Source organism: Siphateles boraxobius, unplaced genomic scaffold, assembly GCF_051911475.1.
Source record: "Siphateles boraxobius isolate OS27281-9 unplaced genomic scaffold, OSU_SipBor_1 6, whole genome shotgun sequence".
NCBI lineage: Eukaryota > Metazoa > Chordata > Actinopteri > Cypriniformes > Leuciscidae > Siphateles > Siphateles boraxobius.
Genome location: NW_027509186.1, coordinates 37,589,436 through 37,606,072, shown reverse-complemented (window position 1 = coordinate 37,606,072; position 16,637 = coordinate 37,589,436). Strand labels below are relative to the sequence as shown.

Here is a 16,637-nt window from a genome sequence, read left to right as displayed (position 1 = left end):
AAAACAAGATATAAATCAGAAAGATCAATTATTTTATATATAGTCTAGGCTACTATTAAATTAAGAATTTTGTTTAAATGTATATCACAGGTGTTTAATGAGGCAGCAACATATGATAGATAGGACAGAACAAAAAAGGCTATTAATAATCTTTCATTGCGCAAAAGTATTATATGATTATGAAAGGATCCAACACAGTTAACGCGAAAGGATCCAACACAAAGCGCTTATGCGCATCCCGAGAGCAGAATGATGCGCTTGAAACAACACGGAGTCACAGCGCAGGGCGTCGAGTCCGCATTGAAAAGTTCAAAGCACAAAGGAAAGACATATTGATACGCAGTGTATTATACAGTATCTATCTATGCAATAGTTTATTGAGCCTTTTCTTTTAACAGTTTTAAATTTCAGTTACTGTGCGCGTGAAGAACAATTAGTGCTCTCCAATGTTGTGATCTAAAATACACACGGTAGAAAGGAACATGATTAAGATACAGCAATAAAGTCCAGCAAGATAGTCATTTTATGCGAAACCATAGAGCTTTATCTACAGATCAAGTATAATAATATTAACATTGAATCATCTTGGAGAGAGTTTCATCGTTGACTGTGTTGTAACCATAGACTGTAAAGGTTGTAACCGAACGCGACGCGCTGTTTGATGCTGAATGGAGATGACTGACAGCCGCAGCGGAGGGAAACGTTTTCGTGAACTTGAATTTAATGACATAATTCGTCAGACAGAAACTAGTGCTGCAAACGGTTTGCGCGATCATTTGCTCTGAGAAAAAACGCAAAAAAATAAAAAAAATAAGAGAGTATGAGCGAAAGAGTGGATCTGCATACGCGAAGAGCAGGTCTGTGCTACAGAGAGAGTTGGAGGCAGTGGCGTATCCAGGACATTTTTTGAGGGGTGGCCAAGATGGGACACAAAGCTAGTGTGGGGTGGCCATGGCATAGCAAAGTTAATGCGTATATGTACGCAGCCGACCATGGTTCGAATCCCGGTCCTTTGCTGCATGTCACATCCTCTCTCTCTCCCATGATTTCCTGTCTCATAACTGTCAAATAAAGGTGACTATCCTGTTAAAAACAGTCCTAACCACCTATCACAGTCCCCAAGTATCTCTGGTTATTTTAACATGTCTATTTTTAATCAGTAATTATGGTCAGGATAGGGTAAACATTTTCTAAGAGCTATTTTCTTGTAGTGGATTAACTTGTCTCTTCATAAGTTAGATTAGAGTAGCAAAATAAACTGCTCTTAACTCATCCTATATAGAATAACATGCATCAGTCATCAACTCATCATCTGTGTCACCTGTATTGTTACCTGAGTTTGCTTTACTAATTGAGGCACCATCTTGTGGTTAAATAAAAACACAGAAATCCAACAGGACAAACCAAAATGCTTAAAAATAGGACCTTACCTGTAAAAGCAAAAGAAAAACTAAGCTTGTAAGAAAAAAAAACATAAATATTTGTTGTTCTTTACATGCTTAGTACATGTTATTATTTAGCTTAGATATAATTTGTTAGAGATACTGGAATTTGGAACTAGTAAAGCAAACACGGGTAACAGGTAACACAGAGGATGGCCTGATGACTGAATAATATCATTAGGATGCCTTGTGATGTATGAAAATGTGCAAAAAGTGGTTTTCAACTAAGACAGTATTCATATCCAAGGCCCCGATGAAGGTATAAATGTAAACATTGGCTTTGATTCAGCATACATTAATAAGTTAATTTAAGTGAAGATGAGCTAACTGATACAAACAAAAACAGCCCTTAAATAACAGAGCAAAAAAATAATTCACAGCTTGTTCTTGTGTTATAACTTAAATCTAGACTGTCACACTATATTTCACACACGGGTTGGCCAAAAATATAACATTAGCTCTATTGAACACACACATCTGCAAAGAACACCCTCAAGTCTTCAGTCCAGAAAATAGCATTCCATGGCGGAGTAACGAGTGGAAATAAGGTGTGGCCCCTTTAAGAGCTGCGCGCGCCCTCTTCAACTGTCTGCACTCTTAACTGGGTTTGCAGGCTGCTAAGCTAGCTAGTACAGTCAGTGTAGTTCTTTTTTTCAGTTTTCCTACACATTCAGAGGGAACTACGATATAACTAAACATTAAATTACCATACCTCTCAATCTACAGATTCCAGCGTTTTTATCATTGTTGCTGTTGTAACTGTGACCGACCGTCCTCCTGTTTCACGGAGCAGCAGCAGCAGACAGCGCGCTCATCTCATGGGTCACCTGACCTGCATGGCCAAACGTCCGCTGAGCAGAAATCAGCTCTAACAGCCTCAGTACGACCATTACGGTGTTAGTTAAAAATGTAAAACTGGCCCTAAATCAGTTGATCAGCTGTCATCATTGATTGACAGCATTTCTCTTGTTTCTTGTGTTGACGAACTTGACCAACTACCTATCAGATCTGGGGTGGCCACAGGGGTGGCCACAATGAGCTTTCAGGTGTGGCCCTGGCCACCTCAGGCCACCCCCTAGAATCGCCACTGATTGGAGGTGAGTACAGCATGTTTATATCGGAGATGTAGCTGCATGTTTATGTTTAGCTGACAGCAAAAATCACGGATTTACCAGGTGACCTCAACTCATGCCTTGCTGTGATTGGCTGTTGCTCATGACATCAGTGAGACTGAGTCGTGCGACAGCTCTGGATATCTAAGTTAGCATGCTTGATATTTTTCTAGGCTCGGCGACGCGTCTGCGAGGGTCTTTGATGCGTTGTTGGCTCTTTCATATTGGCGAGGGTTCATCGCCCGCTAATCCCCCGCGATTTGCACGCGATAACACCCTGACCTGTCGGCGAGCTCAACGATTTGCAAATCGGGCTTAAATCAGGCTTAAAATCATGTAGTGTGAACTAGGCATTACTTAACGTTAGCTCGGTCGTAACGTTAGTTTATCGCGTTCTAGCAACGAAAAAACAGTAATAAATCAGATTAACACCAAAATAGATGTAAAACAATTCAAGGTAATGAATTTATGCAGTTTTAAAGTATATACTACCTCAGAGATTACCAAAAAACGAACTGTCTGAGGCGGCTAGTCGACCGTTATTAGTTTACCGTTTATCATTTAAACGGCAGCAGAGCAGAGTAAATAATAATCAGATAAAACACTAATGTGGGTAAATTTAATTCCAATTAATTAACTCCTTACCATTTTGACCAGTTTCACTCATTTTAATTGACAACTCAGAAATTACTGGAGAAATTTAAAAAGCTTTACGTAACTTACCTGTTTGAAGTTGAAGCAGAGCTGGTCGAATCCGGAATGACAGCTCATGATGCAAAGTTCCAGCAGTCTCATTGGCTAGAATTAATCACATGATGACGCCATCCAGTGTATATATAAATATATATATATATATATATATATAAACAACTTTATATATAGTTCCCTTAAATATAGTTCTCCCTTTTGCTTGTGTGTAATCAGATCATCGGTTCCGCTCTGTAAGTATTATATTTGACTCACTAACTGATACATTCTCAGATTTTGCATTCTAGATTTGTCAGACATTTACAAAAACTTTCTTTGCACCATATAACTGTATTATGACAAACATTTTGCTTATGTTTTCTGTTATATTTTGGGTATCACATTTATATATATATATATATATATATATATAGTTATTTATATATATATATATATATATATAACTTTATATATAGTTATTTTTATATATATATATATATATATAGTTATTTATATATATATATATATATATATATATATATATATATATAAATAAATAATATAATATATATAATAAAAAATATAATATAAATGAATAATAAATACATCACTGAAGAATACCAATGATAATAATGGGGGGAGGGGGGGGGGACTGTCAATGATCAACCATTATCATTGTTTTATTGTGCCAAATAAGTTAATTTTATTTAATAAATAGGCAACTTCATTATTACAATATACAATTTATAGTATATAATGATTTAGTGTTATTTATGAATGTATTAAAGCTCCGGTAGGTAACTTTTGTAAACAAATATTTGTTAAAACTGTCATTATGTCCTGACAGTAGAATATGAGACAGATAATCTGTGAAAAAAATCAAGCTCCTCTGGCTCCTCCCTGTGGTCCTATTGCCATTTGCACAAATACACCGCTCCCGGTCAGAAACAACCAATCAGAGCCAGGAGGAATGTCTTAGCAGTGTCAATCACGCTCGTGTACGCGCTGATCACCCCTCTCTTGCACAGCGCGAGCGCGTACTGTCGTTCGTGACTCTCCTGTTCGAACTCATTCATCCAAATGAACGAATCTTTTTTCGAGTCATTTCGTTCATTCAACGAACGAAATGACTCGAAAAAAGATTTTTTTCATTTTGAACGAGTCTTTTTCTGAGTCATTTCGTTCATTCAACGAACAAATGACTCGAAAAAAGATTTGTTCATTTTGATGAACGAGTTCGAACAGGATCACGAACGTGCATCACAGAACAGAGCAAGGCGAGCATTTGTGCTTATAAAATTTAACGTTTTTTATTTATTTTTGAAATAACCGATCGTTTCGCTAGATAAGACCCTTATTCATCGCCTGGTATCGTTTAAAGCCCTTTGAAGCTGCACTGAAACTGTCATTTGGTCCATGAAACATTTGTGTCCTATTGAAGTCAATTATATGTAGAAAAAGCCTGGAATTATTTCATCAAAAACCTTAATTTCTTTTCGACTGAAGAAAGAAAGTCATGACATCTTGGATGACATGGGGGTGAGTAAATTATCAGCAAAGGTTTTTTTAAAAGTGAACTAATCCTTTAACGTTATCTTAGTAGCTATAACTTATAGAAAGAGTGCAACGTTATAAAGTTACATGTATTGCAAAATACATAATGATTTGAGGACCAAGTTTGTAGTCAAAGTATGGGCAGGCCATAGTCAATGTAAAGCATATTGTTGATGTTTCGTCCCTATTAGTGAATGTTCCATAACTGTTTATAATCTGCTGTCATCGGTGGTCCTGTTTACTAGCCTGCGCGTTCACGGCAGGGCCCGCTGTGGGGGAGGAGCTGTGGAGGGAGGGCTGTAGCGCAGCAGAGAGCAAGGGGGTTGGACCTGTAAGTTGTGCTTGTTCAAATTTTCAGGCTAAGTCAACATTTTCTCAAAACTCCCTACTGCAGCTTTAATATATAAGTTATGTGATTTATTGAGGCTTAATGGTGTACTAATATGGTCTGTCTGACTTTATCGGTCTGGAAACAGCTACAAGCCAACAGGTAAAGGCAGTACATGTCTTGTTGGCGATGTGAAGTTTTAGTTGGCCTATGTGATGGGCTGTTAAATGTAATGGCATTTATGACATTTTACTTGATTGTTAAAACAAAATTGTTTGATTAACCCTGGTGCTTTGGCATCTAATCTTAAAACAATGATTTAACGGTACTGTGCTGTGCTGTTAACATGGTAGGTTACCTATATAGTAAACCCTCATCGGGCTCAAAAGTGCAAAACTGCTATGGGCCCTGCATGGGCTAACTGACGGGGCCTGTGTGGGTTTTGTCCCACAGAAAACCCACCCTTACAGTGGGCACACACTGGCATATTTGCTGGGTTGCTACTGTTATCAGTGGCAGTAGCTTGTGCATCAACTAAATGTTGCTATTAGTGCACAGAAAGGTGTTTTTATGTTTTATGGTGACTTTCCAAACATATTGATTTTCATAATTTACAAACGACTCAGTTACTAACGTAACCTCGGTTCCCTGAGAGGAGGGAACGAGTATTGCGTAAGTAGCTTACGCTATGGGAAAACTCCTTTTCTCGAGAATACTGAAGTCTTTATGTAAAACGCATTGCAGCTGCACAGCTGACAGCAATGAACGAAGGAAGCTCGGTCATTGGCTGCGCTGCGGCAACTTGCTCGAACCAATGACGGGGCGACTCTGAATGCGCGACCAATGAGCGCGCTTCGCGCCCGCGCGCGTCAGAGCTCGCCAAGATGGGCGTGGCCAAGAGCTATTTATTCAGTATCTTTACATATATAAGTATCTTTACATCTGTTCGCCCCGCGACACTTGTAAAAGAGCAATTTTCCGAGGCGTTGTTTCAAATGCCTTCCTGCGCGTCGTGCAGAGACCTTCTCCCGGACGGGGATCGTATTATTGCGTAAGTCACCAACGTTTTATGGTGACTTTCCAAACATATTGATTTTCATAATGTACAAACTGTATTCTTTCCCCTTACCCCTACCCATCACAGAAAACTTTAAATTTTCAAAAAACATTGCTTATCTGATTTATAAGCTGTTTTCCTCATTGGGACCAAAAACTGTCCCGACAAGGATTTCAGTTATTGCCATCTTTGTGGGGACATTTTGTCCCCATAATGTAGGGTTTACTAGAAAATACAGAAAATACGAAAAATACAATTAAATTGTATCTAGCCTATTAATTGTGTGTACATTAAATCATTATCATTTAACCAAAGGAAACACTACATTTATTGGAGTCCTAATGGTTCATACTGGTGTCCAGTAGATACCTACAAGTTGCCAAAGGTGTTCTTTTGGTCCTTAATGGTATCCAATAGAAAAAGCATGCCAGCAATAGAAGAAAGCAAATTACCAAGACCTACTAGGACCACTACAGATTGCATTAAAACCAATACAGACAAATAGACAAAACATTCACTCCCTAATATCTTTTTTTCCCTCGTTTTGCTTATAAATTAATATCAAGATATTATGAATGATAATAAAGTTAATTTTATCTACACCTCGAATTAAGTTCAGTGCTTTATTATCAGCTCAACATTACCACTTTCTGTAGAACTTAGTGGCTCCGGTACTGCTGCCCTCAAATGTTAGTCTAGACTAGAGCCCTGTAAACTTAAAATAAAACTGTATTGTCATTTATGGACGTTATGTCTATTTATTACCAATGCATTTGTGGTCAAAATAGGGGGAAATGTAAATTCCTAAAAAATATCAGTTACGGTTCCAACAGCTTCCCCTTAACAGTTAGTCTGGAGCCCTAAACAGTAATACCGTCAAAACAGGGGAAAATGTAAATTTTCAGCCTGTGCTCCTAAAAAATATCAGTTATCGCTGTTAAGATAACAGCGTTCCTAGTAAAAATAGTTAGTCTGGAGCCCTAAACAGAGTCTCTGAAAACACTCTACCAACATATTATTACACTGTAATAATAATAAACCAGGACACACAACGCATATCATTACATTGACCCATAAACACACAAACTCGAGGAGCTGGTTAATGTTCAACTCTGTAATCTGGAAACATGTCTCACCTGCAGACTGGAAATATACGGCATCCGAAGAAAATATTCCACATTTGTCCTTCATTCACGATCGTTAACAGCGTCACTTTCAGTCTCAACTGAACAAAGTTTCAGCTCGTCTCTTCCATAGACAGTAAAAGAAATGGACAGAGCGACCCCCTTGATTTCAACGGAGAGAATTGAAGCCCAACAGAAGCACTCACTTCCTGATAGCCAAGCGTACTGCGCAGGCTCAAACTGAGCTTGACGACGTAGATGTGACGTGAGCAACCTGACTGACAGTTGTAAATCTTCTAGTAGCTGTGCCAAGACAAATCTGAATCACCTAATCTTGCATAGACGGTGAAGCGTGACCTGGAGCAACTTTTGGTAAGTATTCTGATTAATTATTTTGGCATTTTGCTTAATATTTATTTATTTTTAAATGTAACGCCAGTACGCCATATTAAGTTAATGCATAATATTTAAGGGTTAGTTCACCCAAAAATGAAAATTAAGTCATTAATTACTCACCCCCATGCTGTACCAACCCCGTAAGACCTTCATTCATCTTCGGAACACAAATGAAGATATTTTTGATTAAATCTGAGAGGTGGATCACTTCTACATAGGCTGCCTAAGGGAATGAAACTTGACGGCCCAGAAAGTCATTGAAGAAAATGTTCTAAATATTCCATGTGACTACAGTGGCTCACCTATAAGTTTATAAAGCGACGAGAATACTTTTTGTGCGGGGAAAAAAACAAAAATAACGACTTTATTCGACTATTCCTTTTCTTCCTTGTGGGCCTGAGACGAGAGTTCAAGAGATTTCCACGACGCATGCGCGAAAACTGATAAGAGAACGTTCTTCTTCTAATACTTCTTGTTCAGTTCTCACACATGCGAAATAATAAAAAAAAAAATGTTTTTGTTATTATCCAAAAAATACTTATTAGTAGCTATATAAGCCCAGGAACCATACTATAAAATACTATCCCCTCGCGTCTTTTTCGTATATTCAATGTGACCATGTAATATTCCAAAATATAAATCATGTAGTTTTGGCTAATAAATCATGATCAAAAACACTTGAACAAAAAAGTTTTTCTTTATTTCACGTTATGTAGGCTAGGACATCTGTACATGGCTTCCGAACGGGATCACATTCATCTTCAAGCGTAGATCTGTAAATAAATAAAGGAACAACGTTAACCGCGAGGGACATTGAGATGGGTTTTTTCTTCTTCCATTGCCTGTATAATTTCCTGATAATTTCCCCATCCCCCGTTAATATAGGTGAAGTAGATAAATAAGTTAAAGTTCGTGGATAAATGTTACTTCATATGTATTCAGTTGCCACATATCAAATTATTTCGAATTATTTCAAATTCATCAAAAACGTTGTTGAAATATTTTGTTGCGTTGCTTTTATGGACTCTATCTATGCCATGGGCTGACTTTAGACGGTAAAAGATTGCCTGCAAGCTTCTCCTCCTGTTTATGCGGTAATATATCTATTGTGTGACAAAGTCGCGTGGTTATGACGCAATCGTCAGCCTATTTTTACACAAACGGCTTCTACGGGGCCATAACGTAAGATACAAAGTAATGGAGCCTTTTATACATTGTCGTGTTTCTTTAGAAATATATAATGGACAAATGTAGTCTTTGGACCCCTCAGATGTAAAGTTATTCGCTGTCAAAGTGACGCCAAAATGAATGGGAGTCAATGGAATGCTAACAGCAGGTGATAGTCAGCTACAATGGCGGCCCCCAGAGGAAGCTTCAGTTTCCGGCGAATGGATTACCCCCCTGGGTCTCTTCTCGTCTCTCTCGCTTCTGTCTTCTGCGCATCCTCAGTGCGCAGACTCAGAGCGTCATGTTTCTTAAAGGGGCCGCATATTCTGAAAGTCCCCGTGTACCGGAAGTTGCAACCGAATTTATTTCAGTGTAGCGACGTATTTCCGAGAGAAACGAATGGGCCATTCCACCGAATGGGTGACATTTGCTTGTTGTAACTCTTTAAAATTAAACTTTATTTTATTTTTTTAAACGCTGAATCTAATACTACATTTAACTATTCAAAATGTGTATTGGTCAATCTCAGGCAACTTTATTTTATTTTTTACAAGGTTTCTAAGCAGAAGATGGACGCATGTTTTCTCAGTCCTGTTACCGAAACTCATGTGACATTTAAAAGGCATGTTTAAAAGCATGTCAATTAATTCCTTTGTTTTCCCCACAAGAAAGTGTTTATTTTAAAGAAATTGTTGGTTGTATGTTCAAATAATTTATATTTGTGACAAAAAAATCACTATATAATAAGGAAAGTTGTATTTAAATAAGAAACACAAAGCCATTTTTTCATTCTAAAGAAGACCGAAGCCTCACATTTATAATTTATTTTATAATTTAATTTATTAAATAATTGTATAAATGATGAACCAAACAAAACTGATAAAAACAGTGGTTTAACTATTTTTTTAGAAAAAAAATAGTAACAGGAATAAACACTTGGTTACAGGAATGAACATTGTGAGTAGACATAATAACTCGCCAAATTGGCTAGTGATTTGACCGCATTACCGCCACAGCTTATTTTTACCCATGTTGGATTACAAATTTTATTTAAATGTTTAATTTAGATTTCCAATACAATAGTATTTTATATTGAGAAAGTTTATAAATGATGAGACCAGGAAATCTCTGCAAAGGGTAGGGGTTCCCAGCGGGATATTCCTGACTGTCCCATCTCAGTACGAGAAGGCTAGGCTTTTCCTATTCTCATTGTTTTACCGGGTGAAGAGTCATGCTGAGCAAGTTTGAACATCTGCTGTTTTATTACTGAGACCATTTGTCTTGGAGTTCTTATCTGCGAGAAGTCCTGCACCGTTCTGTTCTCATGTTTCAGCTCATTTACATGCTTTGTTCATCACAATGTAATCCCTCCCCCTTGAAATGTATATAAACTACAATGGTAAGTTCCCTTAGTTAGACTTGGTTAGATTTGACTTGACTTGGGTACGAAGCAGACTACAGCAAATAAAGAATCCTGCTTAAATAAGTCTCCTGGTTTTCGCTTCTGAGTTTTTCTACACTGAAGAAGGAAGCAGTTTACAACAGATGGTGCCGTGACCCGGATTGAGAAACTGAAACTCAACAAAGAATGAACTTTTCAAAGCTCAAAGATCTCAACAAAGCTAACTGAGTTCCAGAACTGAATCTCAGCAAAGATTTCAGCAAAGCTGACTGAGTTACAGAACTGAATCTCAACAAAGAACTCAACAAAGCTGACTGAGTTCCAGAACCAAGCTCAACAAAGATCTCTGACTGAGTTACCAGATGGAATTTTTCCATACAACGAACGATTTGGTGAGTTTCACTCTATTCAAAGAACCGCTGAAGACCAATACAAATCTGTTATTCCTCTGTGCCATCAGAGAAGAAGTTAACAGACAGCTGTAGGGTTTGTTAACTAAAGTTATCCTCTAAAGTTGCTTTTAGAGATAGAATGTATCCTCTGTTTATCAGCAGGGAAGATTAACGTACATGTTAATACTGTTTACCCTCTGCTTTGCCAGGGAAGTGTTTTATCCTCTATAAAGTTAGGGAAGATTAGCATCAAGTTCTAATATATTGTAGCCTCTGTTTTCAGGCAGGGAAGATTAACGTACATTTTAATATTGTAATGGCAAAGGTTTTTTTTCAGGCAGGGAAGATTTTAGTATAAATTGCTAGTAATTTGTGTATCCTTTGCTTCGGGCAGAGAAAGTTAGCTTAACAACAGAAATCTGTGTTAACGAGTGTACCCTCTGTGGATCATAGAAGTTTTAGTGTGTTTGTGTTGGCAACAAAGAAAACTCACAACAATGTTTAGAAGGAATGCTAGACTAATCCCCACAACAGAAAAAGGTGGTCTCGCTACTCCTTTATGGACAGACAGTGAGTTCAGGTCATTGTTAGGGGAGCAGATGGACTCCATAGTGACTGAGTCAGTCAGATTAGATTTGAGAAAGAAATTTGGTATTCACCCAGAAAAAGTATGGTCTATTGAAGAATGCAAGAAGGTGTTGGGTGCATGTATCAGGAAGAGAAACATAAAAGGCATTATTTTCTGTCACATGGAATTTAGCTTATCCATTGCACAAGAACAATCTAGGTGTATAGCTAAATTAAAAGAACAGAACAAACAATTGCACACTAAGGTGGGCCATAACAAGGCCTCAACCAAATGTGACTCAGAAGACTAACAGTCAGATGAGATTTATCCTGATTTAAAAGCTTTCTTTGAAACAGATGTAGCCATTCAATCAGTAACTGATGAGCCTGTAGATTCAGTAAAGGTATGTGTCACAAGAAAATCTCAGGGAATTGAGGGAACTGAAAGTGTTCTTCCCAGCTCTTCTGTTGTCCAAAACCAAAGTGTTGCTAAAGCACTCGGACCTCGAGACATAGAAAGACTATCCCAAAGCTTACCTTCAGTGCGCACATATTTTTCTGAATTTAGAAGGGCATTGATCAGTAAAATGCATCTTTACGACATGTCGTTGGCAGAAGTCACACAGCTGATGTCACAAATTCTAACTGAATCTGAATTCAACAGTTTTGAGTCTGCTGTTACTTCTGAACTACAACATGCCAGAAAAGATGAATTGAGAGAGGGAGTTCTGAAAGCATTAAAGAACATTGTTGGACCGAACATGGACTGGTCAAAGATCACTAGGTGTGTACAGAAGAAACTTGAGAATGTTAGTGAGTACACTCAAAGATTTTGTCAGTCAGCAGCAGCATACAGTGGTATAGCTGACACTTCAGAGAAGGTGCTAGAAGATAATGGTCCCCTAGTTCGCAGATGGTTTGATGGTCTTTTGTCAGAACATAGAAAAGCATTGCCTTTCTTAGACTTAACATGGTCCACTAGAACCATACAAAACAACCTAGACAGTTTGGCTGCATGGGAAAGAGACTCTGATGTCAAGGAAAGAGTAAAAATTGCAGCAGCATCCTTTAAGGTCAACACAGAGAATCAACAGAAACACAAATGTCCTAAGAGAGAGGGCAGTAGTTGTTATTATTGTGGTAAACATGGACATTGGGGAAAAGAGTGTAGGAAAAACAAAAAGAACTTTAAACAAGTTAACAATGTTACTCAGCTCCTACTCAGTCTGCTTGCTACTCTGAAGCAGCCCGTCCCCTCATCATTAAACTGGGGCAGCTGGTTGACGTGTTAACTATTTGGGCTGTGAGTGCTTAATTTCCCCAGTAACTTACAACAAAGATGAAAGACTTATTTTTGTTTAATAGAGCCAAAGGAAAGTGACAGTCTCACCCTTCCTTTGGGGAACACTGGTTAAGTAAACTCACAGCCTTAAATGTTATGCTACAGCACAGGCCCTTCATCAGTAATGGTGTTAGGTCAGACTGTAAATGTAAAATGCCTTCATGCAGTGTCCACACTGATGAATGACAATGTGCACCTGTCACAAACCCATCCTCATGTATGATGTCTGCAATGACTGAATTTGTGTTAGAGGATGAAGGAGAAATGACTCATGATTGTGTTACGCTTACATACACACCTTCGAGGGAAGTAAAAGAAACTCCCATAGAGAATTCAGAATTTGAGTTGTTTGTTGACGGTTCAGCTCAAGTAATTGAAAGTAATTCCTATGTGGCATGGACCACATTAAGTGATGTTGATTACAGCAGCTACAGGATTGTGTCAGGGAAGGAAAAACCTGGACTAATGTCACACTGTAAAGTTGTTTCCCCCACCTACAGGGATAGGTTAGGACACGGAACCACTGAGGAGCCCAGAGAAGAACCGAATGCACCAGGTTTCGTGGGTCAAACTCTGCGGTGAAGACTCCCTCATAGGCCTTCCCCATCCACTAGTCCATCCTTACCTCACTGTTCCTTAGGTGTCAAAGGAATTAAGAAATAGGGAAAGATGGAACAACAATAGCAGACTCAGAAAAAGTTTACAACCCTAGTGTTTGAACAAATACTGCTCTACTATCTAGCAGACTCGGAAAAGTTTACAACCCTAGTGTATGAACATATACTGCTCTCCTGTATTTTGTTTTCTGTCTTACTCTGTGCAGATATCACTGATGACTGTCCGGGACCCATATGCACTGACCTCGTCATCTGCGTATGAAGCCACAAGAAAACCTCAAGAAAACTACTAGACTCACTGCCGAACCAACTATCACGAAAAAAAAAAAAAAACACAACGCAGAGACTCACATACGAAACCTTCAGTCATCCATCAACATGACCAAGATTGTCGTACCAGTAACATCACAGACACTCTCGCTTCGCACAAGATAATGATCTTACAGAACAGAGTGGCCTTGGATTACATTCTAGCAACGCAAGGAGGAGCCTGCACCATCATCGGACCTGAATGATGCACCGAGTTTTAATGGATCCAACAGAGAACTTGAACAAAATCCAACAAGACATTCTTGATCTTTCAGCAAAATTACACCAGATGACTGAAGATAATTCTTCATGGTTCGGAAACTTGTTAGGTAAACTGTGGATATGAATAAAGGAAATAGCAATTCTGCTCTTGTTTCTTCTACTAGCGTACTATCTATGCGTCCACAGTATCAAGTGTTTCATTCAACAAATGACTCGCGCCCCTCACAAAGAAATGACAGTTCCAAACAGAAAAGACTATTACCCTTAAGAACGTCACGGACCCTAAAATTGCATGTTTGTCTCTGTGTCAGCATGCAATTGCAGAAACAGCAACACAGAAGCATGTGCCTGTAACGACCACAAGTTACAAGAATTAACTTTTAAGTGTCTAAATTTGTATTTTGTGAGAGTTATTTAGAACTCTCAAAGGGGGAAATGTAGGATTACAAATTTTATTTAAATGTTTAATTTAGATTTTCAATACAATAGTATTTTATATTGAGAAAGTTTATAAATGATGAGACCAGGAAATCTCTGCAAAGGGTAGGGGTTCCCAGCGGGATATTCCTGACTGTCCCACCTCAGTACGAGAAGGCTAGGCTTTTCCTGTTCTCATTGTTTTACCGGGTGAAGAGTCATGCTGAGCAAGTTTGAACACCTGCTATTTTATTACTGAGACCATTTGTCTTGGAGTTCTTATCTCAGTGCGAGAAGTCCTGCACCGTTCTGTTCTCATGTTTCAGCTCATTTACATGCTTTGTTCATCACAATGTAATCCCTCCCCCTTGAAATGTATATAAACTACAATGTAAAGTTCCCTTAGTTAGACTTGACTTGACTTGACTTGGGTATGAAGCAGATTACAGCAAATAAAGAATCCTGCTTAAATAAGTCTCCTGGTTTTCGCTTCTGAGTTTTTCTACAGTGAAGAAGGAAGAAGTTTACAACACCCACATTTGGCGTTAATTTCAAACCCTTGACTTATGATATTTCTTCATGTGACTGAGAAAACTGTATGAATGTCTAAAACTCTCTCCACAATCAGCGCACTGGTACGGCTTCTCTCCAGTATGAACTCGCTCATGTGTTTTCAGTGTTCCCAACTGAGTGAAACTCTTGTCACAATATGAGCACTTGTGAGGTCTTTCTCCAGTATGAATTCTTCGGTGCCGTATCAGACTACCAGATGTAGTAAAGCTCTTCCCACAGTCACAACACACATGATCTCTCAGGTCATTATGTGTTTTCTGGTGCAGTTTAAAACTGCTCAGTCTTGGAAAACTCTTTCCACAGAGAGAACACACATAAGGCTTCTCATCTGAATGAACTTTTAGGTGTTGTCTTAGATCTGATGATGCATGAAAATCTTTACCACACTGATCACAGTTAAATGGTTTTTCTCCGGAATGAATACGCAGATGAACACTGAGACTTGATGCTTGAGAAAAGCTCTTCTCACACTGAGTACAGTAATGCGGCTTCTCTCCAGTATGACGTCGCTCATGTGATTTCAGGTTTCCAGAATGAGTGAAACTCTTGTCACAATATGAACACTTGTAAGGTTTTTCTCCAGTATGAATTCTTTGGTGCAGTTTCAGATTGCCACCTGTAGTAAATTTCTTCCCACAGTCATAACACACATGATCTCTCACGTCATTATGTGTTTTCTGGTGCAGTTTAAAACAGTTCAGTCGTGAAAAACTCTTTCCACAGAGAGAACACACATAAGGCTTCTCATCCGAATGAACTATCAGGTGTTGGTTTAGATATGATGCTTGAGAAAAACTCTTTTCACACTGAGTGCATGGATACGGTTTCTCTCCAGTGTGAATTCTCATGTGTGTCTTAAGGTTTCCTCTTTGACTGAAGCTCTTTCCACACTGAGTGCAGGTGTGCAGCTTTTTGGCTTTTGTTTCTTGAATTTTAAAGTCATAATGTTCCTCCTTAAATTCCTCCAGTTCTTGTCTTTGCTCTTTCACTTCCATCCGATCTAAAATAAACATAAAATTAGAATCAGTTCAAGTGAACCCTGATTTAACCCCTTAAACCCGAAGTGTATCGCCGGTGTAATGTACGATGTAATGTATATTTTCAAAAAATGTATAAAGTGTGCTATTAAACAATACCTTTTGACTCTTTTGGAGTTATGAGTCTTTAGTTTTGTTTATGTCACTCAGAAAAAACAACTCTAAAATGCCCTCAGGGCTTACGGGTTAATATCAGAAAGCAACAGAGATCAAGTATCAGACATTTGATGTGGCAAAGTTTAGTTCTGTCATTCTCTTGTTAATATGATCAAAATGAGTTTGACAACTGTTATATCCTACAAGATTATGATTTAAAGTACATAAAAGATGACGATTGAAATTACATAAGCATTTCTATAGAATTGTTCATTAATATACTGATTATTTTTATTTCACAGTTACCAAAACAATGAAGAATCAAGAATGGACACCAACCTATTTGTTCCTCAGTATCTTCATGTTTTATTCTGGATGGTTCTGGATCACACATGTCTTCAATCTCCTCTTTAATAAAATCCATCTTTAACAGTCACACAGATTTCAGCTGCTACTCCTGGAGTTTGTCCTTCTCTTGTACGATGATGGGAATTATTCGCAGTAATTATTGGTGAATTGTTGTGGGATGGACACCAGATCTGCCAAATTCAGAGAGAAGTTACTCAATTACTTTACTTATATTTAAATTTAAGTCATTTTAGGGGATTTGGATGCAGTTGCATTTTAAAAAAAAAGGTTTGTTTAATGCTTGTCCAACGTCTGAGAGAAATAACAGGTTAGGCCTGTCACGATAACAAATTTTGCTGGACGATAAATTGTCAAAGAAATTATTGCGATAAACGATAATATTGATAATAAACGATAATATTTTCGTTCTGAGACCATTTTCATCTAA

The 16,637-nt window shown here is 38.1% G+C and overlaps 1 protein-coding gene across 1 annotated transcript in view; it reads right to left on the bottom strand.

The window, feature by feature from the left end:
- Nucleotides 1-15,814, bottom strand: part of LOC143715395 (uncharacterized) — a 113,982-nt gene extending 98,168 nt beyond the window's left edge. Inside the window, exon 1 of the mRNA XM_077207150.1 lies at nt 15,514-15,814. Coding sequence (XP_077063265.1) covers nt 15,514-15,721 — 208 coding nt within the window. The 5' untranslated portion in view covers nt 15,722-15,814. The remainder of the gene's footprint in view (nt 1-15,513) is intronic.
- Between the last annotated feature and the right edge of the window lie 823 nt (nt 15,815-16,637).